The following is a 27,113-nucleotide window of genomic DNA, read 5'->3' on the forward strand; positions in this document are numbered from 1 at the left end:
GCAGAGGCCAGGGGAGGGGACGGGGGAGGGAGAGCCTGGGTCCACCGATGTCATGAGGAGAGGCACCCAGGGCCCGGCCAGGGGATACCCTGCCCTCCCCAAGCTGAGGGACCCCTGACCCTGTGCCCTCATCTGCCCTGGAGGCTGTTCCCCGGGGAGCAGGAGCACCAGAAGAATGGAGTGCCCTATAGCTTGGACCTCACGAGTGCGCATGAACTCCCAGGAGGGCAGTTTGGACCCTCGGGGGCCTTGCATGCACCAGGGCAGTGAGAGTGGGCTTCCACAGGGGGCCCCGGGGGGGAGAAAGTGAGTGAAGTCAGCAAGCAGAATCCAGGTGAAGCCAGGACCGGCAGAGGGCGCCTGTGCGGGAAGGGAAGGGAAGGGAAGGGAAGGGAAGGGCGTCTGGTCCCTGCTGGGCAGGTGGCCAAGCCCTGCCAGTGTCCTCACTGTTGCCCTCGAGACTGGAACCAGCCCCCCTGGGCCGCGCCCGGCCCAGCCCATCAGCTGTTCGATCCTGTGAACAGACTTCCTTCCACCAGCACGCTCTCAGAGCCAGTCTGCAGGCCGTCCCTGTGGTCTAAGTGAGGTCGCCTGCTTCAAACCAGCCTCAGAGTTCTTCCCTCGGTGCTGAGCACTCCTTGCAAAGGGGAGAACGGCCTCTTCTCCGGTAGCAGAGGTGGCGGAGGCAGAAGCCAGAAGGTCGCCGAGAGTCTCCGTCCCTGTGGGTATGTCCTGGCTTTTAGAGAAAGTTGGATGTATGTCTCCTCCCGTCCTACAGACCCGTGAGCAGCTCCAAGCAGAGGTGCAGAGGGCCCAGACGCGGATAGAGGATCTCGAGCAGACCCTGGCTGAGCAGGGACAGGTGGGTGTGTGGAGCCCGGGTCCCTGGGGGGCTCCAGGGGGTCGGAGGGAGCCTGAGGGGCACGGACTCCTGGGGAGGGCGGCGGCCCGTGTGCGCACGTGCAGGTGAAAGTTATTGGCTGCGCAGTAAAGACTCACACCTCAATCAAAAATGTGAAAACTGGAAGGAATCTGTATCCAGAGGAAGGAGACAGCAGCCTTGACGGGGCGGGCACGCACCCGGCCGAGAGTGCGTGGCCTCTCTGGGCTTGGTCTGGGTGGGCCCCGTCTTTCCCCCAGCTCGGGGCCAGGATTTCAGGCCCCTGGAGGTTGTCACTCACTCCCTCCCCACCTCGGGGCTCTTCGAACCCTGCGGGAGGGCATCCTCCCGCCCTGGCCACGGGCCTGTGACCTGCTGGATGACACAGCTCCAGGTGGAGCCACGGTGCGGCTGGACGACGTCCACGTAGGGCTGGGAGGGTCTGCCTGGGAGGCGCCTGGCCCAGCACCGAGCCCCGTGCAGACCCACGGCGGTCCTCGACGTGCTAACTGCCGGGTGGACGGCCGGCTGGACGAGAGGAGGGCCTGAATGACACCGGGGCCACACTGTGAGCGCCCCTGCCTGAGCACAAGGCCAGGCTTCAGCGCCAGACTGGCTCGCGCCCCACCACGGCCACCACATCTCCGCCCGGGGCCACGGCACACTTGGGCTGCAGGAACGGCGTTCTGGAGCTGAGCTGCGCACAGTCCTCACGGACCCTGCCTGGACTTCGAGAGTGAGATCCCTGGGCCCCACGCCATGCCGGATAGGAGCAGTGGTGGTATCTGGGACACGAGGAGGAGGAGGAGGAGGAGGAGGAGAGGGAGGGACAGGAGGAAGGGGAGGAGGGGGAGGAGGGGGAGGAAGAAGAAGAAGAAGAAAAAGAAGAAGGAGAAGAAGGAGAAGGAGAAGAAGAAGAAGGAGAAAAGACAACGCTGCCTTTCATCTGCTGAGATGAATCTTTCAAGCTTCGAAGATGACTTTGCTGGAAAGAAGCTGGGGCAATAGGCCTTCCTCCTGACACCTGACTGGAAACGCTGCTGGGGCAGGGGGCAGGGGGTGCACCGGAGACCCTGTGCTTCCCCCAGGGCCTGACCCTGGAACGGGGTCCACAGGGCGGCCACACACGTCTCTCGCTGTTGCACAAATGCCTCCGTCTGAGTGTCCGAGAGTGAGATGGACCAGGCGCCCCCCTCCCACCCCGTCAAGGGAACCTGGCTCCCGCCGGCTCCAGTCAGGGTCCCCGGACCCGTGACGTCCACATGGTACCACGTGCCGCTGGTGCCTGGCCGGGAGCGCTGTCCACGTGGGGGCACGAGGGGTCCGCCTGAAGCGGGGCTGCCCCCCCCCCCCCCCCACCGTCTGCTCTGTCCGGGCCCCTCCCAGGAGATACAGGGTGAAATCAGAGGTGTTCATTAGCTGTGCGAATGAGCCGTCCCGGGTGGTCATGTCAGAAGCTGGGTGTTGAGTCCTTTGGTCGGATCCTCTGTTCTGCTGAATTGTGATTTAAATGCTGACTTTGAGATTAACCCTGTGGCGAATCTGTTTCTCCAATTTGATTCTGCGTCCAAGGACATGAAGTGGATTGAAGAGAAGCAAGCTTTGTATCGAAGGAACCAAGAGCTCGTGGAGAAGGTATGTCTGTGGCCGTCCGGCCCTCTGGCCGCCTCCCCTGTGCTCCCGGGCGTGTGCGGCCAGCGCTGCTGGGTGGGGGTGGGGGGGGCGGGGGGTCGCTCGGCAGAGCCTCCGTGGCCGCCCCCTCGCCGGGCCTGCTGGTGGCTCACTCCCGGGAGGCCGCCCCCTCCACCTCCTGGAGACGGTGAGCCGTGCGTCTAGAGCTGCGTCTGGGCTCCTGTTTTGTCCCACGGATGGGCTCTGTGGTTGGCGAGGGCCAGGCAGGCTCTGTGGAAGAGTTGTCCTTTCAAAACCACTGGAGTCACCCCATTCAGAAGCCTTGTTGAGCCAGGACACTGTATTCCGGGAAGAGGTCCTTTGAGGGTCCCCGGGAGCTGGGCTTCAGTTTCTGTCACCACCGCGCAACTGTGAGGGCGTGTGACGTAACCAAAGCTTCCCTGGCAGTGGCTGTGGCCGTGGCCGTGGCCATGGGCTCTCCTGGCTGTGGCTAACAGGAGGCTCCAAAATGCTGTCGTCCCTGTCACCCTGCCTCCAGACTGGGGCTTTTTGGCTGGAAGACGTTATGTGACTGGTCAGGAAACACGGTGCACAGCTGGCCAGTGCCTGTTAGTGGCCTGAGCTCCTCCCAGGAGCTGCCTGGCTTCCCCTTGTGCCTGGACGTGAGAGGTCCGTTCGTGGGCACCTCCGCCTACGTCACCACCCCTCTGATCCAGCCCGTTCTTGGGGCCGGTTCAGGGAGGGACCCACAGCACTACAGGCCGAGGACTGTACATGGTTCGTCAGATGACACCTGGGCAGCTGGGGACCGTCCCCAGTGGGTAGGGCCCAGAGTGCTGTAGCAGGTGGCTCGGAACGGGGTGGGAGCCGGAGCTGCATGTTCGGAGGCAGGAAGGCTATCGGGGCTTACAGTTGGCTCCCGCAGCCCCGCCATCGTCATGCCTACGTGACGATGCCATTGTGGCCCGTCCCTCCCAGCCACGGCCCTCGCCCTGGGCCAAGGACTTTCCGTGGCATCCGCAGCCCTTACCGAGAAGAGCCAGACTAGGGCGTCCTCACGAGCCTCAGGGCCACATCCTCGACGGTGCTTCCCACAGACCAGCAGCCCCCAGACCAAGGCCGTGGGTCCCAGTTCAGCCGCCCGCCCCGCCTGAAGCCGTCAGTCCCACACGGGGCTGTGCTTCGGGTATTATGTCTTGAACAGTGAGTGACACCTACGTGCTTCCCGCTTGTATCTTAAATCAGGACAGCTGTGCTCACCTTCTCTGGTGCTCACCTACACGTAAACACGTGTGTGCATGGAAATGCTTGGGTGCACACATAACGTTCACGTGCACGCTAAAATCTTGCGTGCCCTTAAACATGCACGTACACACTCACTCGTGTGCATGCAAACACACATGCACACTTAAATGTTCTTGCATACACACCCATGAGCACATTTAACCACTGTGCACACTTAAATACTCCCTCGTACACATAACACTTGCACACACGTAAATGCTTGTGTGTGCACAAAAATACCTACATGCTTGTGTGCACACGTACATACTCATTGTACTCCTGTACTCACTCTTCTCTTATATGCTTCTGTGCACACACATTTGTATGCATACATTTAAACACTTCTTACATACTTACACACTCATATGCACGCAGTACATACACGTGCACATTTAAACACACACATGCACAATGTCCATGTGCAAACACTGTGCACACTTCAAGCCTGTACTTTTCTCTGGCTACCATGGATGTGGGGTCACATTCTTGGCCTGTGGGTGCTCCCCCATGGCCTCAGCTGTGACACATGCACTGTGATAAGGCCCTGCCCCTGAATGCACGGCTCTCTTGCTGGGTGCTGATCCCCTGGAACCATCTCTCCACCCACCCCCGAGCATCCCAGCAGGGCATTCGGTTCCCCAAACTCAGTTCGGGGGATGGGCCGAGTCCCCTGCCCGCAGTGGACACCCTTCTGGAACACCCTTTCCTTTCGGGGGGATGGGCCGAGTCCCCCGCCCGCAGCGGACACCCTTCTGGAACACCCTCTCCTGTGTTCACAAGGCCGAGTGCCCCAGGATGCGTGGCACTCACCCTTGGGAGGGCATGGGCTGTGCATGTTTCTGATTCTGTTTAAACAACCTCCTAATTAGTAAACTTAGCTCTGGAGGGGGTCAGGCAGCGATGGCTCATGGCCCTTCCATTGCTTCTGGGCCAGCCTGGGCTCTAAGGAGCACTGTCATACAGGGACATCTTACCGTCTCTTCCCTTGATGGGTCCCTTCCCTTCCCCATCTCTGCTCAGATGGCCAGGCCGAGCTCTGGGCTCTCGGGGCTCCTCGCCCCCTGATCTGCCCCTGCGTCCCCCCATCCTGATTAACCAACGGCTGGAGACTCAACCCTGTCTCACTAGGATGGACCCACATGGACTCCAGCTGGAGTGAGGGCTCTGGGCACTGGGGTGGGTGAGCTGTCCCCACAGAGAGCCAGCAGCTGTCAGGACAGCTGGGGAGTTGACCTGTGACCTCAGGCATCTCATCTGCCTTTTATTCTACAGATCAAGCAAATGGAGACGGAAGAGGGTCGGTTAAGACACGAGGTCCAGGATGCCAGAGACCAGAACGAGCTGCTAGAGTTCCGGATCCTGGAGCTGGAGGTGTGTCTCAGGGCGGGCGCGGGCGCCAGGGCACAGGCCACCAGCCTGCAGAGCCGGGGTGGGCACAAGGGGCACAGGCCACCAGCCGTGGACGGAGGGAGGCCTGTTGTCTGGTCACTTGGCCTTCCTGACCTGAGCTTTTGTTCATGACCCCAAGAGGGAGGGCTGGAAAGGGGGCTTCTCTCTGCGTGGGGAACCATGGAGGAAACAAGGACAAAACGTACCCCGAAAGAATGAAACATGAGTGTCTGCTTCTAGACCCGTGGGGGCTGGACAATCATGGCTGTGCCTCATTGTGCTGTGGGGGCCACACGCCTGACCACAGTAGTCAGCCCGGCCGACATTTCCTTCTTGCTCATTTAAGCCCCTGAGTGCAGGCAGCTGGGTGCCACACGGTGACCAGGCACCCTTTGTCTGTCCTCTGCCATGACCCTGGCCTCCTGCAGCGGAGGGAGCTGGACCAAGGCTCCCTCGGGGAAAGGGCCAGCCACATGTGGACGGCCACATTGCTGCCTTCACCTGCCACTGTCACTCCTCCCCGTGAAGGCAGCTGGGGGCACGGTCCACCTGTGAGGCGTGAGGAAGTGATCTGGACTGGTGTTTGCCCTGCCGGCCGCCTACACACCCCTTGGGGGCCCCCTCCTCAGTCCTGGTCACCGTTGGGACCTGTGGTGACGACGAGGGCGTGACCCTCGCTGGTGGGAGCGACCACACTTTGTACGCTACTGTGAGAAGATGGGGGTCCCCAGGGGCTCACTGTGGTCGGCCTGTGGAGGACCCGCTCCCTGAGGCTCCCGACAGCCCTGGAGTTCACGGTGGACGGCAGGTCTCCAGCGGGGGTGGTGACCGGGGAGCAGGGAGCTGAGCCGGACCCCCAGGGCCTGTCTGGGCCGGGAGCTCCCTTCTCCGCCAGCGTCTGTCTGCACAGGGGTCGCCTGCCGCCCTTGGGGCTTCATTTCACAAACGTGGACCCTATTTGCGGGTCCCCAGCACAGCTCCGCGCCAGCCTCCCGCTTTCTATCCTAGGAAAGGGAGAGGAAGTCGCCCGCCATCAACCTCCACCACACCCCGTTCGCGGAAGGGAAGAGCCCCCTCCAGGCCTACTGCGAAGCGGAAGGCGTGACGGTAAGCCGCCCACCCCCCCTGCCCTGCACCCCGTGCTGCCCACCCGGCTGGCGCTCACCCCAGCCCGTCTGTCCTTCTAGGACATCCTGGTCGCGGAGCTGATGAAGCAGCTGGACATCCTGGGGGATAACGCCGTAAGTGTATGTCGCTCTCCTGACTTGTGCATGCCTCTTCATGCGAGCCACCGCCCCCATCAGCCCCCCGGGGTCAGGGGCCCCGTGAGTCAGCTGCCCTGCCCGCCCGCACCCTCCCTGCGGCCATAGCACTTGGGGCGGCCCCTTTCTCGTGTTGTCCCCGCGTCCGGCCGGGTGGTGCCTGGCAGCCAGAGACACGGAGCTCGGCTCTGTGCTCTGCTGGGTGGGGGGGCCTCCGCCTGCACACCGTCCCCTCCGGCAATGGTGCTTCTGGCTAGTGTTTTCTCAGCTTCTGGAACCCTCTCCGTACCCTTGATACTCTGCAGCTCCTTCCTGTAGCTTAGATAGCCCAGACTCTTAGGGGTTCCCATCTCCTTGGTTTTGGGAGAGGGCCAGGCACCGTTTATAATCTGCAAATCTTATTAAGGAGACAGTTTCAATTTCTACGGCAAACTCCTGGAAGAATACTAATTACTGAGTGACTGGACCCCTTCATCCCACCGTCCATGCATCCCTCCCTCCACCCTCTATCCTCTGTCTGTCATCCCTCCATTCGTCTATCCATCTTTACTCCTTCCCTCCATCCTCTATCCTCCACTTATCCATCCACCCATACTCCATCCACCCACCCATCCATCCACACACCCATCCACCCATCCATCCATCCATCCACCCACCCACCCCTCCCTCTACCCACCCACCCATATCCATCCACCCATCCCTCCACCCATCCCTCCACCCATCCCTCCACCCATCCACCCATCCCTCCACCCACCCATCCATCCACCCATCCATCCATCCATCCATCCATCCATCCATCCATCCACCCATCTTCTATCTGCCCTTTATCCATCATTCTGCGCTCATTGAGTCGCCTGTCCAATGAGCAGTTCAGCTGTGCTAGAAGGCAGCCTCACTCACCACCCAGAACTTTTCCTCCTCCAAGGTATACCAATAAGCATACAGTGTACGACTAATCCTAAGACACCTTGGTTTCCCCATCCTGGTCACTGCTCTTGAGAAAAAGCAAGGCACTTAGTCAAATTAGCACACTGCATGAAGCGGAAAGAGAAAAACGCAAAAACAAATGCGTGTAAACACACCCACACATACTCAGGCACACACCCCCAAACCCAGGCACTCACGCATATTCCTGGGGCTAGTTGTTCTTCCCAGCAGCTGTGACGTGTACAGGGCCCTGTGTCGACAAGAACCCTTCTGTCCTTGGCCCCCCTTCACTTGGGAAGGGAGGCTCCGCTGGCTGTATTTGGCCCTCCCCCAGACCCATCTCGGCTGTAGGTCGTTGAGGCCTCAGCTCGTGGCAAGGATGGGGTCCGGTCCCGAGTTGCCAGGACCCATCACAGGCTCTTGGGAACCATATTGGTTAACCTTCCGATTCACAGCTGGAGAAACTGAGGCCCAAGAGGACACCCGTTCAGGGTCACAGAGCTGGTGTAGGTTCAGCCTGCCTCTGTCCAGTTCAGTCCAGGGCCCCTCCCCAACCCTGTAGCTGCCTACTCAAGAGCACCAGGAGTCAGGACAGCCATGGGGCCATCAAGTGACCTCAGAGTATGGGGACAGAGGCTATTGGGGCCTAGAGGATACACCTTCAGATTTATGCTCAGGTGACTGTGGGGAGACCATGGCAGTTCCTGCCAGTGGGTCGGAGGACATGCCTTCAGGTGGTCACAGTTGAGCATATGGGCACACTTCACACGCACCTCGTGACCCAAGACTGTGCCCCATGGAGCCTGAGCCCACAGATCCATTCCTGGAGCTCAGAGTGGCCTGGTACCTGAAGCAGGTGACAGGGACAGCCTGGCCCCTGCTACGGTCACAGCCAGGACATACTCGTGCTGTGGCTGCTTGGCACAGTCCACCTCCGAGAAGCTTGCAGCCTCCAGACCGGCTACGTGGGTGCCTGAACCCCAGCCCTCGGTTTGCTCAAGAGTCGGGGCCCTTGGAGTTGAGCAGAGGCTGGCAGGGGCCGAGTGGATCCCCACCCTCCCTGGTGGGCGGCACCACTCGCCACTGCTGTACCTGGACCGCAGAGAGATGGGTCACCCCGGGAAGGCGGAGCAGGTGGCACCTGGCTGAGGTTGGGGCCTGGGGATGGGGTCACCTCCTGGCCAGGCTGCTCACCCGATGGGACGCTGCAGGCCCTTCAGCCCCCAGCATAACCATGTCCTGGTAGGATCTCCCTGAAGCCCCTTGCTCAGCCTTCCCCGGTTCCTGTCTTGGGAGGAGGGCGTGCACGGGCGCCTGGCCAGCTTCCCCGAGAGCAGGGGGTGTGAGGAGCGTCTGCCCAGCCCGGCTCCGTGCCGAGTCGGGGTCACTGTGACCCAAGGACACAGCTTGCTCTGCGCCTATGGCACCTGGTCACCGGCCCCCCCTTTGCTGACTGCTGCTGGGGTAGAGGATGGTGAGAGACCCCTGCCCTTGGGAGGGCTTTCTGAACAGACTGACCCTGAGTCAGGGGCGTTCCAGGCTGTAGGGGGCTGTCGTCCGGCTCAGTGATCCCAGCAGCCTCTGCCCTGCTCTGGTCTCTGCTTCCCCTCCGCACCCACGGCTGTCCCGCACATTGGGCCCCGCAGTGGGGACGGTCCAGCTCCTGCTCTGCCCCGGTGCTGCTGCAGGTGGGAGTCAGGGTCCGAGTGAGTGAAACGCCTGTAGCCTCCGAGGACGCTCGTTGGCCCCAAAGCCAGACTCGCCCAGAAGGAGCACCCAGGTGGCCCCTTGGGAAGAGGCATGAATACGCTGAGCAGAAAAAGACAAAGAGCCAGGGAGGGGTGGACACCATTTCGTAGCCATGAGTGTCCGGTGTTCACCCCGCACGTCCAGGCGGTGTTTTAATAATAGTAACGCAGGCTGCACATGCGGCAGCTGGCTTTCAACAAAGACGCGGACGGGATCGGCGGGGACACGTGTGTTGCCGCTGCCCATGTTATGCTACCCCCCCACCCCCGCCTCTGCCTCAGCTGGCTACTTACAGTGTCCTGGTCACCAGCAACGGAGGACAGAGGGGACAGAATAGAGAAGCACCTCGGAGTCCCCAGGGTCAGGAGTAGAGGGGTTGAAGACCCCAGGAGACCATTTCAGAAAAAGTGACCTTAGAGGTGACCCCAGTCCCCTGTGCTTCTCCATCAGTCCCACTCCTGGCACCCCTACTCACCCCCACCAGGAACCCCAATTCACCCCTCCCCACCGGCTCCCCCAGTCACCCCCTACCTGCACCCCTCACCGATGCCCCCATTCACCCCCCACCCAGCACCCCCATTCACCTCCCTCCTCATACCCCCCACTGGTCACTCCCATTCACCCCCGACTGGGCACCCCCATTCCCCCCACCTGGCATCCCCATTCATCCTCTCCTCTTACCCCCCCACCGGGCACCCCCATTCACCTCCTACCCTCACCCCCATTCACCTCCCTCCTCGTACCCCCCCACTGGTCACTCCCATTCACTCCCCACTGGGCACCCCTATCCCCCCCACCTGGCACCCCCATTCATCCCCCTCCTCATACCCCCCCACCGGGCACCCCTATTCACCTCCTACCCTCACCCCCATTCACCCCCCACCCAGCACCCCCATTCACCTCCCTCATTGTACCCCCTACTGGTCACTCCCATTCACCCCCCCCGCTGGGTACCCCCATCCCCCCGACCTGGCACACCCCCATTCATCCCCCTCCTCATACTCCCCACTGGGCACCCCTATTCACCCCCCACCCAGCACCCCCATTCACTTCCCTCCTCGTACCTCCCACTGGTCACTCTCATTCACCCCCCACTGGGCACCCCCATTCCCCCCACCTGGCAACCCCATTCATCCCCCTCCTCGTACCCCCCCACCGGGCACCCCCATTCACCTCCTACCCTCACCCCCATTCACCCCCCACCCAGCATCCCCATTCACCTCCCTCCTCGTACCCCCCCACTGGTCACTCCCATTCACCCCCGACTGGGCACCCCCATCCCCCCCACTTGGCAACCCCATTCATCCCCTCCTCTTACCCCCCCACCGGGCACCCCCATTCACCTCCTACCCTCACCCCCATTCACCTCCCTCCTCGTACCCCCCCACTGGTCACTCCCATTCACCCCCCACCTGGCACCCCCATTCATCCCCCTCCTCATACCCCCCCACCGGGCACCCCTATTCACCTCCTACCCTCACCCCCATTCACCCCCCACCCAGCACCCCCATTCACCTCCCTCATTGTACCCCCTACTGGTCATTCCCATTCACCCCCCCCCCGCTGGGTACCCCCATCCCCCCGACCTGGCACACCCCCATTCATCCCCCTCCTCATACTCCCCACTGGGCACCCCTATTCACCCCCCACCCAGCACCCCCATTCACTTCCCTCCTCGTACCTCCCACTGGTCACTCTCATTCACCCCCCACTGGGCACCCCCATTCCCCCCACCTGGCATCCCCATTCATCCCGCTCCTCTTACCCCCCCCACCAGACACCCCCATTCACCCCCCACCCAGCACCCCCATTCACCTCCCTCTTCGTACCTCCCACTGGTCACTCCCGTTCACCCCCCACTGGGCACCCCCATTCCCTCCACCTGGCATCCCCATTCATCCCGCTCCTCTTACCCCCCCACCAGACACCCCCATTCACCCCCCACCCAGCACCCCCATTCACCTCCCTCCTCGTACCTCCCACTGGTCACTCCCATTCACCCCCCACTGGGCACCCCCATTCACCTCCTACCCTCACCCCCATTCACCCCCCACCCAGCACCCCCTTTCACCTCCCTCCTCATATCCCCCACTGGTCACTCCCATTCACCCCCCACTGGGCACCCCCATCCCCCCCACCTGGCATCCCCATTCATCCCCCTCCTCATACCCCCCCCCACCAGACACCCCCATTCACCCTCCACCCAGCACCCCCATTCACCTCCCTCCTCGTACCTCCCACTGGTCACTCCCATTCACCCCCCACTGGGCATCCCCATTCCCCCCACCTGGCATCCCCATTCATCCCGCTCCTCTTACCCCCCCCCACCAGACACCCCCATTCACCCCCCACTGGGCACCCCCATTCACCTCCCTCCTCGTACCTCCCACTGGTCACTCCCATTCACCCCCCACTGGGCACCCCCATTCCCCCCACCTGGCATCCCCATTCATCCCGCTCCTCTTACCCCCCCCACCAGACACCCCCATTCACCCCCCACCCGGCACCCCCATTCACCTCCCTCCTCGTACCTCCCACTGGTCACTCCCATTCACCCCCCACTGGGCATCCCCATTCCCTCCACCTGGCATCCCCATTCATCCCGCTCCTCTTACCCCCCCACCAGACACCCCCATTCACCCCCCACCCAGCACCCCCATTCACCTCCCTCCTCGTACCTCCCACTGGTCACTCCCATTCACCCCCCACTGGGCACCCCCATTCACCTCCTACCCTCACCCCCATTCACCCCCACTGGGCACCCCCATTCACCTCCCTCCTCGTACCTCCCACTGGTCACTCCCATTCACCCCCCACTGGGCATCCCCATTCCCCCCACCTGGCATCCCCATTCATCCCGCTCCTCTTACCCCCCCCACCAGACACCCCCATTCACCCCCCACCCGGCACCCCCATTCACCTCCCTCCTCGTACCTCCCACTGGGCACCCCCATCCCCCCCACCCGGCACCCCCATTCATCCCCTTCCTCGTACCCCCCCACCGGGCACCCCCATTCACCTACCCACACTGCACCTGGCACCCCCATTTGCCCCCCCACCTCATTATTTCAGTCTGGGCACCTCTGAAAGCACTGCCCCTGACTGCACACGCGTCTGCTTTGGGTGCAGAATCTGACCAACGAGGAGCAAGTGGTCGTCATACAAGCTAGGACGGTCCTGACCTTGGCCGAAAAGGTAACCATAGCACTGTGTGGATGCTCTTGGGACAGGGCTGGGCCCCGCAGGCCTCTCTCTCTGTGCTCAGGGCTCAGAGAGGATGCTGTCCTTGGAGGAGGGGCTTCTGGGCTGGGGGTGGGGAGGCCGTTAACCCTGTCCACCTTGGGAGGTCTGGCAACACGCCGGTCAGCGCCCACCACACATGCGTGCCCATCACACATCCGCCAGACTTTGAGTCAAGGCCGACTCTGCCTCAGTTTCCTCCCCAAGGACCAGGCAGTGTTGTGGGTCTGTGTACCATTTGCTTTCTGTTCACCCCACCGGGACCCTCCCCTGGGTGCTGCCCGGCCCACCTGGGCCCCCACCCCCCAGCCAGAGCCTGCCTGGCGGGCCGGCCGTCAGCACCCACTCCCGGGGCCTCCGGCAGGGAGGGGAGAGGGAGTCCCGGCAAGTCGGGCTCCAGGGGGCATGGGACTGGGGGAGAACGTCCTCCAGCTGAGCTCTCGGGTGTATCTTCCCGCCGAACCCCTGCTAACGACCCTCCCCTCCCCTCCCTGGAGAAGTGGGGCACAGACTTCCTGGAGGCGAAGTGGGGATGTCTGGACGCTGGGCACGCGGAGCGCACAGTGCCAACCCGACCCCCGCTCCTAGGCCGCCTGTGGAGCCTGGGGGGAGGTGGGATGGCTTTGGTGCCCGTGTGGCCACCGGAAAGGTCACCGTCACCTGCTCTTTCGGTTTGTGTCCAGTGGCTCCAGCAGATCGAAGAGACGGAGTCAGCCCTGCACCGAAAAATGGTTGACCTGGAGAGCGAGAAGGTTGGTGGGCGTCTTGCCTCGTGTCCGCAGCACGATATCGCCAGGTGGGTGCCCGAGGCCGAGACACGGGTCCTCTTGTGTTTCAGGAGCTGTTCAGTAAGCAGAAGGGTTACCTTGATGAGGAGCTGGATTACAGGAAGCAGTCCTTGGACCAGGCTCACAGGGTAAGAGCCATTTGGCGGGGCAGGTGCAGATTTGGGGGAGAAACGGGGGGAGTTGCTCACACGTCGGGTGCCTGGGTCCAGGGTGACCACCGTGGGGTCACTCTCTGCACGTCTCCCTGTCAGTGAGGTCCGAGATGCCCTACTGCCCCGTCAGCACTTTGCCCTGTGAAGGCAGAACTCAAATGGATATTTAAAATGAGTCGAAGAAGTAGGATTCATGAGAAGTAACGCTGCTACGAGTTAACTGAACACAGTTGCATGTGAGGAACCTCATTCTCTGGGGATTCCGGCTTGTGTGCCCCCGCTCCGAGTGTGCGTGTGCCCCTGCTCTGAGAAGTGTGCGTGTGCCCCCCTCTGAGTGTGCGTGTGCCCCTGCTGCGAGAAGTGTGCGTGTGCCCCGCTCCGAGAAGTGTGCATGTGCCCCTGCTGCGAGAAGTGTCCGTGTGCCCCGCTCCGAGAAGTGTGCGTGTGCCCCTGCTGCGAGAAGTGTGCGTGTGCCCCCGCTCCGAGTGTGCGTGTGCCCCTGCTCTGAGAAGTGTGCGTGTGCCCCCTCTCTGAGTGTGCGTGTGCCCCTGCTCTGAGAAGTGTGCGTGTGCCCCTGCTGCGAGAAGTGTGCGTGTGCCCCGCTCCGAGAAGTGTGCGTGTGCCCCTGCTGCAAGAAGTGTGCCTGTGCCCCACTCCGAGAAGTGTGCGTGTGCCCCCGCTCCGAGAAGTGTGAGTGTGCCCCTGATGCGTATAGTGTGCGTGTGCCCCCGCTCCGAAAAGTGTGCGTGTGCCCCTGCTGCGAGAATTGTGCGTGTGCCCCTGCTCCAAGAAGTGTGCGTGCACCCCTGCTGCGAGAATTGTGCGTGTGCCCCTGCTCCGAGAAGTGTGCGTGTGCCCCTGCTGCGAGAAGTGTGCGTGTGCCCCGCTCCGAGAAGTGTGCGTGTGCCCCTGCTGCAAGAAGTGTGCGTGTGCCCCACTCCGAGAAGTGTGCGTGTGCCCCCGCTCCGAGAAGTGTGAGTGTGCCCCTGATGCGTATAGTGTGCGTGTGCCCCCGCTCCGAAAAGTGTGCGTGTGCCCCTGCTGCGAGAATTGTGCGTGTGCCCCACTCCGAGAAGTGTGCGTGTGCCCCCGCTCCGAGAAGTGTGAGTGTGCCCCTGATGCGTATAGTGTGCGTGTGCCCCCGCTCCGAAAAGTGTGCGTGTGCCCCTGCTGCGAGAATTGTGCGTGTGCCCCTGCTCCGAGAAGTGTGCGTGCACCCCTGCTGCGAGAATTGTGCGTGTGCCCCTGCTCCGAGAAGTGTGCGTGTGCCCCTGCTGCGAGAAGTGTGCGTGTGCCCCGCTCCGAGAAGTGTGCGTGTGCCCCTGCTGCAAGAAGTGTGCGTGTGCCCCACTCCGAGAAGTGTGCGTGTGCCCCCGCTCCGAGAAGTGTGAGTGTGCCCCTGATGCGTATAGTGTGCGTGTGCCCCCGCTCCGAAAAGTGTGCGTGTGCCCCTGCTGCGAGAATTGTGCGTGTGCCCCTGCTCCGAGAAGTGTGCGTGCACCCCTGCTGCGAGAATTGTGCGTGTGCCCCTGCTCCGAGAAGTGTGCGTGTGCCCCTGCTGCGAGAAGTGTGCGTGTGCCCCTGCTCCGAGAAGTGTGTGTGTGCCCCGCTCCGAGAAGTGTGCGTGTGCCCCTACTGCAAGAAGTGTGCGTGTGCCCCGCTCCGAGAAGTGTGCGTGTGCCCCTGCTGTGAGAAGTATGCGTGTGCCCTTGCTCTAAGTGTGCGTGTGCCCCTGCTCCAGGAAGTGTGCATGTGCCCCTGGTCTGAGAAGTGTGCGTGTGCGCCTGCTCCAGGAAGTGTGCGTGTGCCCCGGCTGCGAGAAGTGTGCGTGTGCCCCTGCTGCGAGAGGTGTGCGTGTGCCCCCGCTCCGAGAAGTCTGCGTGTGCCCCTGCTCCAAGAAGTGTGCGTGTGCCCCCGCTCCGAAAAGTGTGCGTGTGCCCCTGCTGCGAGAATTGTGCGTGTGCCCCTGCTCCGAGAAGTGTACGTGTGCCCCCGCTCTGAGAAGTGTGCGTGTGCCCCCGCTCTGAGAAGTGTACGTGTGCCCCCGCTCTGAGAAGTGTGCGTGTGCCCCCGCTCTGAGAAGTGTACGTGTGCCCCCGCTCTGAGAAGTGTGCGTGTGCCCCTGCTGCGAGAAGTGTGCATGTGCCCCTGCTCCGAGTGTGTGTGTGCCCCTGCTCCGAGAAGTGTGCGTGTGCCCCGCTCCGAGAAGTGTGCGTGTGCCCCCGCTCCAGGAAGTGTGCGTGTGGCCCCGCTGCGAGAAGTGTGCGTTTCCCTGCCTTTGCGCGTCGGCTGGCCCCGTGGAAGCAGGCGTCCCTGCTCGTGCGCCTGGAGGGTGTCCGCTTTGCGGGTGGCACCGAGACCGGGGAGTGCCTGCAGACACCGCTCCGTCACCGGGACTCAGTCCTCGCTGACTCAGGTTTGAGAACCGGGATTCTCATGTGAGCCTCAGGCTGCCTTTGTTTCAAGGGGGTGAATCCGAATCAGGGACGGTCTGGCTGCTCCTCAGAGGCGCACTGCGGGGCGTCCCGGAGGTGGGAGGCTCCTCGGGCGCGAGCGTGTCCTTGGTGGCATCTGTTACCCACCCCTCAGGTCAGTGTCACCTTCAGCAGCGCTTCCAGACTGTGTGTGCCTTTCTCTCCCCTGGGCCGGCCGTCCCTAAGGCCAGTGCATGTCATGGACCCTGTTCAGGGAGAGCTGCCCGGTGGCCCGGGAGAGGTGGCCCGAGCATTGCCGAGGGGCCCGGAAGCAACCCTGCCGCTAGCGGACGCCTGAGGCCAGAGGCGTCCGTGCGGTAACCGGAGGCATTAGTTCCCGCCCCCTGGATTGTGAGGACAGCGAGGTAATTGTGTGCGGAGCGGGCATCGCCCAGCTTGGAATCTGGCAGCGTGATGTTTCTGTTCACCCATCAGGGTCCCTCGAGGCAGGGCAGAGGCTCTGCTGGGTGCCGATGGCGGTGACAGTGGCCCACTCACCAGACAGTCGCTGCGGGAGCAGCCGCAGAGGAGGTGGCAGAGGGAGGTGGCCTCAGAGAGCCGAGCTGGCGCTGATGGACCGTCCCAGAAATATCTGCCAGGGTCCATGTTTCCCGTCCACGGTGCCGGGTGGGAAGCGTGCTCACAGTATATGGGGGGCAGCCGGACAGCTCTGAGCCCCCCACCACCGATGCTCCCTGTGCTCTGGTCCTGCATCCCAGACACGTGCAGGGAGGGGACAGCTCAGCCCCAGGCCCCGGGCATTCCTCAGGATACGGCTCAGGAATAGGAATTGATTATATGTGACATCAGTGCAGAGAACATAGGCCGGTGAACGTGATGTCGGAGAGTGGGCTGCATATCACACACACACACACACACACACACACACGCACCTGCACCTCAGAGGGTCGGGGAGCAGGGTGGCCTCTTCAGCTGCAGGGCTGTGTGATGTGATTGGGGCTGGGGGGCCGTCCCCGGGGGAAGACCATTGCGGGGACACCCCTCCCCTGTGATGCCCCCTTCCTCCAGTTCCAATAGGAAGGACACACGTTTGCTGTCTCTTGTTTTCTTCACCTGCCATTCACGCCTGCACTTCCTGCTGGACGGTTAGTTCTTTCTGCCATTCACGAAGCCCTGTTATGGAGGGCGGCACAGACCGGTGCCGGGGTGCCCTGTGGGTACCTGTCCGGGGTTTACACCCTCCCTGCTCTGTCTGTGGACACAGGGCCACGGCTGGGGTTTCGAAAGGGTAAAGACGGTCCGTGCCGTGTGATGACCGCCCTGGGGAAGCTGCACGGACCAGGCTGTTCCTGCGGGAGGCTTGGGAGAGGCCGAGGGCCCAGGGGCAGTTTCCAGGTGGCCCATGGCTCAGGCTCACATAGGGACAGAAAGTCACCACACATCTCTTGCCACCAGCTTTGTGCCAGGCCATTGTGATGCTAATTCTAAGCCCCACACTCAGCTGCATTTATTTATTTTTTAAATGCTTCGCTTATCTTACCCGCCTAAGCTCTTTTGCTCTAAGAAGTGGTGGTTGATGGGGAGTGTTGAGCTGCTTGTGACAGCTGGGGAGAGTTTATTCTGTGGTTGTCAAAAGCAATAAAATGTGAGGTCCAAAGGTTTTATTTATTTTTTTTCATTTCCTAAAACGTCCACTAAGCCGAAAGGACTTTTCAAAATCATTTTGCCTGAAGAAATAGAACCCTTCATTTCTGAAGATGTTATGGCTTTGATAGGAAGAGGGGTTTCTGTAGTTGAAGAACTTGGTTTTTTCAAAGATTGTACCAAGAAAGTTTCCCGAGGAAAGGGCTTTGAGAGTACTCCAGATCAAATTGGTAAATCCTTAGGAATTTATAACAAGGTATGCATTTTGGCTGCTGAGTTACAGCAAAGAGATCATTTTGCATTGGTTCGTGGTTTCTGGGCATTGCATTGGACTTCTGGGAGGCGGCAGAGGGGTGAGCCCCACACCCCACGCGGCTCTCTCCTCGTCTTGTGTCCCCGCCCACGGCCGCTTCCCGGCCCACTCCGCCTGGGCCCCAGCCCGGCTCTCTCAGCCCTGGCCTGGGCGTCCAGGGCCTGGCTCCACGCGGCCTGTCAGCCTCTCTGCTTCTCTTGGGTGCTCTCACGGGTGGGGAGCCTATGGGATTATGGGTCCTTCCCCTGAAGTCTGCGGTGAGCGCTGTGGCCCCTAACTGTGAATAGCACATGTTTGGGGACCGTGGTCCCCCACGGAGGGGTAGGGTGGCTTACGTGCTTGGGGACCAGGGGCGTGAGGGGCTCTCTATCCGAGCCCTCACAGGCAGGGTGAAGACTAGACTCGGGAGCAAGCGCCCTGCAGGGTCCAGAGCCCAGCTGTCCCCATGGGACCCTGTGCAAGTTGTGTGTCCCCACTTGTCTCACGACCTGGGGCTACTAAGGGCTGCAGCCTCGCGGAAGGCGTGGGCACCGGATGGCTCTGCAGAGGTGGAGTCTTCAACCAGGTCCAGCAGTATGTACTGGGCACCACGGGTGCAGGCATTTGGGGATTTATCATCTTGAGACTGGAGGTGATACAGCCGGGAGGTGGGGACCGCGGCACACAGGGCCTCGAGGCTGAGTGGCGGCGAGGCTTTGTCTGAGGCAGCAGGGAGCAGCTGAGAGAAAGGGGTATTCTCCCAGGGCTCAGGGGGCCAGAGTCTGAGAGCCCGGTGTCACAGGGCCATGCTCCCTCCGAGGCTCCAGGGGAGGGTCCTTCCTGCCTCCTCCAGCTGCTGGGGGCTTCAGCGGTTCCCCCAGCCTCTGCCTCTGTCTTCACGTGGCTTCTCCCCCATGTCTTCTGTGACTGCCTCCCAACTCCCCTCTCCTCACAAGGACACGATCCATTGGATGCCCGCCCCCCCCCCCCCAATCCAGCATGACCTCATCCTAACTTGATTACGGCTGCCGAGACTCTGTTTCCAAATAAGGCCACACTCACGGGGTTTGGGGATCAGGACTTGAGCGTGTCTTCTTGGGGACACGACTGACCCACCACAGGTGTCATTGAGAACCACAGAGTGGCCTGGCCTCAGAGAGAAGCTGGAAGTCAGGGACTTACTGTCGATTTTGTCCTTACATCAGACAAACACCTGTGAGCACTGCCCCTCTTCCTTCACTGGGGCTCATAAGCCCAGGGTTTGATGAAGGCCATGAGCGAAGGAAGAGGTCTTCCTCTGTCATGCTTTCCCCCGACTCCCTAGGGGCTGTCATCCTACTTTGGTCTCAAATATCTGCTCACCTGTGTTCCCTATGTTAGTATGACATAAGAATTCTGCCACTGAAGTCTCAGTGCACGAGTGAGCAGTAATTTAGAGGTGAATGCCCCTGGACGAATTACTCCTGGATTGTGTTTCCACTCTACAGAAGGTCATTGAAGCCAGTCCAGGGGAAATAGTCCCCTCCGTGGGTGCTCTGGGGACGTTGTAACGCCGGGGGTCACGGGATTCCCTGGCCCCCGTCAGGCCCAGGCAGCCCTTTGAGAAGAAGGCAAGACTAATGTCTGCCCTTCCGCCACCAGCACATCCTGGAGCTGGAAGCCATGCTATACGACGCCTTGCAGCAGGAGGCCGGGGCCAAAGTGGCCGAGATTCTGTCGCAGGAGGAGCGCGAGAAGCTCAAGGTGGCCGTGGAGCAGTGGAAGCGTCAGGTCATGAGCGAGCTGCGCGAGCGTGATGCCCAGATCCTGCGGGAGCGCATGGAGTTGCTGCAGCTGGCACAGCAGGTGCGCCTGCAGGTGGGGGTGGGGTGCCCGAAGAAGGGGGCTGCGCGCTTCTTTCCCGAAGTCCCATGGCCACGCCCTCCCGCGCGTGTTCTCCAATAGCCTCATCTCCAACGGCCACGCCCTCCACGGTGTGCTGTCCAATAGCCACAACTCCAAGAGCCACGCCCCCCCACACCCTCACCCATACACCTCACATCACCAATGGCCGCGCCCTCCCATGGCCATACCCCCTACAGTGTGCCTTCCAATAGTCACGTCTCCGACGGCCACGCCCCCACGGTGTGCTGTCCAATAGCCAAGTCTCCAACGGCCACGCCCCCCCATGGCCACACACCCCCACCCCAATGGCCACATCTCCAAAGGCCATCCCCTTCCATGGCCATGCCCTCCCATGGCCAGGCACTTCACCGGGTGCTATCCAATAGCCACATCGCCAACGGCCATGCCCTCCCATGGCCACCCCTCCCCCCAATGGCCACATCGCCAACGGCCACGCCCTCCCATGGCCACCCCCCCACCAATGGCCACATCGCCAACGGCCACGCCCTCCCATGGCCACCCCTCTCCCCAATGGCCACATCGCCAATGACCACGCCCTCCCATGGCCACCCCCCCCCCCAATGGCCACATCGCCAACGGCCACGCCCTCCCATGGCCACCCCCCCCCAATGGCCACATCGCCAACGGCCACGCCCTCCCATGGCCACCCCCCCCACCCCAATGGCCACATCGCCAACGGCCACGCCCTCCCATGGCCACCCCCCCACCCCAATGGCCACATCGCCAACGGCCACACCGTCCCATGGCCACCCCCCCCACCCCAATGGCCACATCGCCAACGGCCACGCCCTCCCATGGCCACCCCCCCCCAATGGCCACATCGCCAACGGCCACGCCCTCCCATGGCCACCCCCCCACCCCAATGGCCACATCGCCAACGGCCACGCCCTCCCATGGCCACCCCCCCCCCAATGGCCACATCGCCAATGGCCACGCCCTCCCATGGCCACCCCCCCCACCCCAATGGCCACATGGCCAACGGCCACGCCCTCCCATGGCCACCCCCCCCACCCCAATGGCCACATGGCCAACGGCCATGCCCTCCCACGGTAGGCCCTTGTGCCAGACTCCCTGTCCCCTCTGATCAGCCACCTGGGCTGTACCATCTGCTCCTGAGGGTAGCACGTCCCTCTCTCTTGGGACCCCTGACTGTGAGGTCTCTACAATGACTCCTCCTTCAATGGTCAGGACCTGGTGAAGTTGTCTTCTGGGGAGCAGCAGCTCGTGTGTTGGGGGAAGCCCCTGGCTTCTAGCCTTGGGCACTTTGGGACCTCAAGCCGATCCGTAGGTCCATTTCTAACAGAAGGTGCAGGGCCCTGGCACTCTGGGCAGCCTTGGTGTTACGGACGTGCCTCTGCTCCCCTGTGTGAGCCCTTGGGGCCTGGAAGGGGGCTTTGCGGGTGGGTTCTGTGTTCAAAGGCTCAACCTGTGAAGTCAGATAAATTAGTAAACCACGGTTTCCTGTGAATGTTGGTGGGTGACGTCTGACCAGAGGATCGTCAGCTACCAGAACAGTCTCTGCCAGATTCAGGGTGGTCAGTGTGGCCATAACCTGTGGACCCCTCTTGCCCATCCGACAGGCTGTAGCCAGAGGCTGCTTGCAGGGTCCAGACACGGCATCCGGTTCCAGGGTGGACACGCAAATTTGCATCCAGTCGGCCTGGTATACCACAGCGAAGACTGGGGCTTCGAGTACTGTGTCACCTTGTCGAGGAGACTCCTCCCTGGGACTGGCTTTGTGGCCTTGGTGCTGTTGTAGGGGCATCTGGGAAGGGCGTGAATCGATTCCTTGGGTTTCTAGCTAACGTTATGGTTTACGATCTGAAATCGTAGGGGGCGGGAAGACGTCACTCTTGTTGGAGCAGAGCCACCGACTAAGAGTGGCTGTGTCCGAAAGGGAAACCGAGGGGAGCAAGGCTACTCCTCTGCTCAGACATGGCCTCCAGCATTCCACGGACACAGGACAGACAGGCTCCTGGCCCCCCGCAGTAAATGAGTGCAAACCTCGAAAGGGTTTTTTCCAGGTACTTGGTTTCCCAAATACATGCTCTGATTACTGAAGATTTTCTCTTCTTAACATTGCAGAGGATTAAAGAGTTAGAAGAGAGAATAGAAGGTCAGAAGAGGCAGATCAAGGAACTGGAGGAAAAGGTAAGACAGATGCACGTTCGGGGGCTTGTTCTGTTCACTGGGAACACAGACGGCTGACACGTGTCGTTAGCGTGCGCTCCGAGGGCTGAGGCGCGGTTGGCCAGAAAGAGGCTCCAGGGCAGAGCTGGGAGCCCCGGCTCTGGGAACGCCCCCTCTGCAGTGACCCAGCCATGCCACCTGGGAGGGGCCGTGTTGCTCACGGACTCCGTGTCCCCAGCCGTAGCAGTGGGAGCTGAGCCAGCGACCTAGGGTCCTTGTGGTGCTGGTGGCTGTGTGGAGTACGTGATGCCTCCACGTTTCCCAAGCGGTTGGTCTAAAACTCAAGTTCCTGCAGGACTGGATTTTCTCTCGGAAGCAGGCCATCTGTCCAGTCCCAGTCTCTTGTTTCCGGTCCTTCGTGTCCTTGCTTCCAGGCTTAGGAACCTGAGGTCCCGGTGTGCAGTTGGTCTGGGGTCACGCAGCTTGGGGCCCCAGGGCAGACAGTCTGGCTCTTTTCCTGAACCCCCAGCCCTGCCAGGCGTGAGGTCACAGGCACTGTGTCCACTCTTGGTGACAGCCTGACTTGGCGGTCCCCAAATCAAGGTGTCTGGAGCGTGCCTGGAGAGAGCCCTGCCTCTTCCCGTGGCATCGCTTACTTTGGCATTGTTCTTTTCCTGTGATTTAGGGATGTGTTAGCATCTCCGGGGTCACACTGATGTTCGGTTCTTGCAGTCGGTCCCGCCTGTGGGGTAGGTCTCCCTAAAATGGCCAGCTCCCCACTGAGCGCTCAGTGAGGTGGCCGGTGGGTCCACCTCCCTGCCTTGTCCTTTCCGGGACAGCAGGAGGTGGGCGCTCACACGGGAGCCCCATGGGCTGCACGTCCTCAGCCTCTGCCAGAGGAGGAGCCCGCAGAGGCCCCGTGACGGAGGGAGGGTGTGGCCCCTCCCAGTGACAGCCCACCCCCCGGCCCCCCCCCCCCACCTCAGTGACAACGCCTGCCCCTTCCCTGGACACTTTACTGCCATCTGCCCAGTGGTCGTCACGGTAACCGTGCGACCCTGCCGTGCCGGTGCCCCTGGACCGTGCAGGGTGGATGGCAGAGAGGTGCCCTGCAAACAGGGTTTGCTGCCACGTGGACGCTGACACTTGGGGAAGCTTCCAGCAGACCCCGGGGGCGCAGGGGCGCTGTGCTCAGGGCTCCAGCCTCACGGCGTGTGCAGCCTCTCCTCCAGAATAAACGTCAGTCTTCCCTTGCGTCTTAATGTGGGAGCGTTTGTCTGCATTAACTACTTGGGTGTTAAACACTGGGTGTGAATTCCTCTCGTGTGGTTCCAGAGGCTCTGGACCCTCCGCCAGACCTTCTCTTGTGTCTGCATTGGCTGTCCACCCACCCCCGCCCCAGTGAGGCCCCAGTGTGACATCGGTCCGGGTTGCTGGCCCTTTACCGTTACAGTGGGACTGAGACCAGAGTCTTATCAGGGCGCTGGGTTTGCCTGGCCCTTGGAGGGGCTCCACAAGACCCCCTCCTCGTGGTCAGCCAGCGAGGGGCCCACCGTCGGCCCCACGGAGGAGGAAGAGCCGGGGGGGGTGGGTGAAGGCGCTCGTGTGGGGCGCGTGGGGACACACTGTCCCTGTGGACCCAGGACGTCCTCACGGCCCCTCCCAGCGCCAGCCGCGCACGCAGGACAGCAGCGGGGTCTGCTCCTGTGCCCGGCGGACGGCGCGTCTTGTTCTGTCTGTGATCTCTGTGATCGCCGTCCTTTCTCGCCAGATGTCTACAAACTCTTTTTCTCTCTCTTTCCCTCTGTCTCTGCCCTCCCCCGTTCCTTTTCAGTTTCTATTTTTGTTCTTATTTTTCTCCTTAGCTTTCATTCTGTGGTCATAGCTCGCCTGGGCCCCCTGACGTGGTGAGTATGGCTCCGGCTGGTCGTGGTGTGCGAGGGTCCCGCCTGCTCCCCGGGGACCGGCAGGGCCCGGCCCTCCAGCTGCCTCCAAGGGTCGTTTTGCAGCCACCCGGCCACCTTGAGAGCCCGGGCCAGGACTCAGGCTCTGGCGACGTCAGAGGGCTCGAGGGCACTGCGTGTCCTGAGCAGGAGGGAGAGTGAGGACCCCTCCTGGAGGGCCTCCCCCAGGAGGGGCCGCGTGCACGGCACCCCAGGTGGGCTCCTGCTCTCGGCTTGTGGCGTTGGCAGGAAGCAGTGCTGGGGAGCACGGTTGTCTCGTGTTTCTTGTCCTTTTCCCGTGGTACGGAGCACGAGATTGGGTTACACTGGACACTCGGCCACAAGTGCCCGGGATTCCGTGACACGAGGGTCTCATCCACAGACGTGAACGCAGTCATGCTCAGCTGTGGTGTCGTTACCGTGGCGTTAGACCAGGCCCACATACGAGGCCTGCCCGCTGCTTCCTTCCCACACAGAGGAGGACCGGAGGCAGCGCTGGCCTCGCCGACCCGCTCGGCCATCCCTGCCCTTCTGAGGGCGTCCCCAGAGGCTTCCCCTGGGGCAGCCGCATCCTGTCCCCGTCCCCCACCCCGCCAGCCCCTTCCTGTCCAGAGGAGTCTCCCTGACGTGTGTCCTGCCCTTTCCTTGCAGCCCCCGGAGGAGCCAGACCCCTTTCCTCCAGCTGGACCAGAGAGCAGCCGGTGCCCGGGCCGCCAGACAAGACGCCCTGTCTCGTCCCCGAAGACCCGCGAGGATCTGGTCTCTGCGGACCCCGGCCCGTCGAGGAAGAGGGAGAAAGGGGCGCTCTGAGCACCTCTGAGTGGGCACCTGTCCACTCTGTGAGCCAGAATTAGAACTCGTTCTTTGACTGGGGCTCCTCTGGAAGAGGCCTGGTCTTGGCTGCTGGACCCTGGGGTCTCTCCTCGGGGCGCAGCCTCCCTATCCCGGTGACAGGGATGCACGAGTTCCCTGCTGAGCAGGTGCAGAGAGCTGCTTCTGTGCAGAAGCGTCCGGCGCCCCGCGCTCCCACCTCACGGCCCCTTAATCGTGCGACACGCGTCTCAGATGAACGGACACAGGCACCCCACCACGTGACACAATGAAGCCCGCGGCCAAGAGGCGACCTTCACTCGGGGAGGCCCCAGACGGGTCAAGGGGGATGTTCCGAGGACGGTTTCCCCATGCCATCTCAGGTGGCCCAGGAGGACTCGCTTGCCGGGGTCCTGAGCCCCTACTGGCTGACGCACCCCTGCCTGTCAGCCGTGGGAACAGCTGTGGCTGCCGCGTGCACCGTGCCATGAACCCCTGGCCTCCTGGGCCTCCCTGAGCCTCGCAGAGGAGCGCGGTGGGACCGACCAGAGGGAGACTGAGGAGTGTGGTAGTGGGAGGTGGGACACGAGAGGGCCCAGACCCGCTGGAAAGGGGCCTGGCTTTCCTGGAGCGCAGAACCCCAGACACTGCGGCCCTGGGCGCCCGGCGCCACCCCAGCCCGGAGGCCCCGGGCCGAGCGGGGCCGAAGCTGCGGTGCAGGCCTCCGGCCTTCTCCCTCAAGGGCAGTGCCCACCGAGGGCAGCCATGCACCCGTGGTCCCGCAGATACGAGGAGGGAACCCGAAGCGCAGGTGGTGAGCAGGTAAGCGCAGTCATTTGTCCGTGGGAGGCGGTGTTCCCTGTCGCCCGTCCCTCACCGTTTGGGGCCCTCGCGGGCACTGCCGTACCTCCTTCTGCTTGGTCCCGTGTGGTCCCGGCGGAGATGTGGGTTCGGTTTGCTGGGGCCTGCCCTGCTGTGGGAGCCCTGGGTGTCTGTCCCAGCCAGTGGAGACGGGGAGGGGTCTCTCCACCACCCCTGGACCACAGGGTGCTCCCTGGGGGCGTCCCTGTGTGGGCTCCTCAGCGTCCCTCAATGTGGTGACCCCTGGGGCTTCCTTGCCCAGACCCAGGACACTCCCCCCATGCATCCAAGTGTGTGCCACGGGGACATCCCTGAGTTCCAGGGTGGCCTCCTCTCCTGCCAGTGAAGGGCTGTCCAAATGTGCCCCGGCCCCCACAGGTCTACTGGCCAGCCCTGGCCACCCCCACCTTCCTGCTGCCAGAAGCTTCGGTAAAGGAAAGCTTCCTACTCCACCCTGCAGAGCAGTCCCCCCCCCCCGCCCCCCGCTTCCTGAGCCCCAGCCCCCAAGGCTCCCCTTCCCTTCAGGCAGAGTCATGCGCTTGGCTGAGCTCAGGGGTCAGGACCTCACCCCTCACCTCCTCTCTCTGCCCGGCCCCCGCACCCTGCAGGCTAGGAGGCTCGTCCTCAGCGGGATCAGGCCCAGGCAGGGTGCTGCGGCTGAGCTCTCAGCCCCCAGGGGAGTTGCCTAAGTGAGGCCACTTATGTGAGGCCTGCTGAGCTGCTGGTGGAGGCTGGTGGGCCACACCCAGGGCTGCTCGGTGAGCCGTCTCCCCATCGGGGCTCCTGCTCCTCGGGTGGCGGGGCTGCAGGGGGTTCCCCAGGATGTGCACTGCTGTGTAGGGAAGGGAGCAGAAGTGGAGGCAGAGGCCGGGGCTGTGGGAGGGGGAGCGTGTGAGGTCACCACCTGCTCATCCAGAAGGGGTCCAGCAGCATGGTCTTCATGTCATGGAGCACGTGTGGCACACATTCCTTCAAAGGGGCACATAATGACACGTGTGGGACCCCGGGGTCCTCCAGGGGTGCATGGGCACGGCCTCGGGCCCAGAGGGTCACTCTCAGGCTTGTTCCAGAACGGAGCAGGAGCCTGCCTGGTCCCAGTCCTGCTCCCGGGACGCCCCGAGGGCTTACATGAGCTCCAACCCAAGCATGCGCTTTGGGACCTGCAGTCCCTGGGGCTCGAGCCACGGTTCACAGCTGGTGCGGAAGCCCTCAGGCTGAGCACATGGTGCTCAGGAAAGTGCTGAACACACCGCCCTTGCCTTTGACTGCTTGGCGAGGACCGTGCACGATCACAGCCTTAAAGGTCGCCCGTAGCGAGGTGACAGTGAACGTGTGTGTCACAGTGGCACACGCCCCTCTGAAAACACGCTGTCCAGGGTCCCCGGAAATGCCCCACCCACATCCTTCCCCGTGGTGTGTCCCCGGTGAGCCAGCCAGTGGCTCTGTGGCCTGCCCTGCGGTGTTCGCGGCAGGGTGGATCTGCCAGGCTTTGGAAGGACGCTCGGTGCCCCCAGAGCTGCGAGCGGGTCCTACCGGTAGGGAGGGCAGACACAGCTGCCCTCAGTGACCTCCAGGGCCTGGGCGGAGCTCCGGGTGCTCACCGTGGGGCAACCTTAGCTCGGGGCTGGCCGGGGCTGGAGGCAGGGGACACACCACACGGCAGCCCCCTCGAGGGGGGCCAGACGGCCCTAAAGGTGTGCAGACACAGAGCCCGGAGAGAAACAGGCCTCCTCCCCGCCCCATCGCCCAGCCTCCCGGCTGCCTGGGCATCAGGGAGGGAGTTCTGGAAT

General features: G+C 62.5%; 1 protein-coding gene across 25 annotated transcripts in view; it reads left to right on the forward strand.

Annotated features, from left to right (window-relative positions):
* Positions 1 to 27,113, forward strand: part of JAKMIP3 (Janus kinase and microtubule interacting protein 3) — a 115,717-nt gene that overhangs the window by 75,945 nt on the left and 12,659 nt on the right. For 8 of the 25 annotated variants that reach the window (XM_058698160.1, XM_058698162.1, XM_058698164.1 and 5 more), the window contains 12 exons: positions 779 to 862; positions 2,453 to 2,515; positions 5,069 to 5,167; positions 6,194 to 6,292; positions 6,373 to 6,432; positions 12,253 to 12,318; positions 13,047 to 13,115; positions 13,202 to 13,279; positions 19,316 to 19,519; positions 21,665 to 21,730; positions 23,575 to 23,616; positions 24,304 to 25,284. In XM_058698160.1, the coding sequence (XP_058554143.1) occupies positions 779 to 862; positions 2,453 to 2,515; positions 5,069 to 5,167; positions 6,194 to 6,292; positions 6,373 to 6,432; positions 12,253 to 12,318; positions 13,047 to 13,115; positions 13,202 to 13,279; positions 19,316 to 19,519; positions 21,665 to 21,730; positions 23,575 to 23,616; positions 24,304 to 24,462 (1,089 nt within the window). In that variant the 3' untranslated portion in view covers positions 24,463 to 25,284. Of the gene's footprint in view, positions 1 to 778; positions 863 to 2,452; positions 2,516 to 5,068; positions 5,168 to 6,193; positions 6,293 to 6,372; positions 6,433 to 12,252; positions 12,319 to 13,046; positions 13,116 to 13,201; positions 13,280 to 19,315; positions 19,520 to 21,664; positions 21,731 to 23,543; positions 23,617 to 24,303; positions 25,285 to 27,113 lie in introns of those variants that run through there. The other 17 variants (XM_058698169.1, XM_058698170.1, XM_058698173.1 and 14 more) reach the window with 6 other exon arrangements.

Source organism: Neofelis nebulosa, chromosome 13 (assembly GCF_028018385.1).
Source record: "Neofelis nebulosa isolate mNeoNeb1 chromosome 13, mNeoNeb1.pri, whole genome shotgun sequence".
NCBI classification, from domain to species: Eukaryota; Metazoa; Chordata; class Mammalia; order Carnivora; family Felidae; genus Neofelis; species Neofelis nebulosa.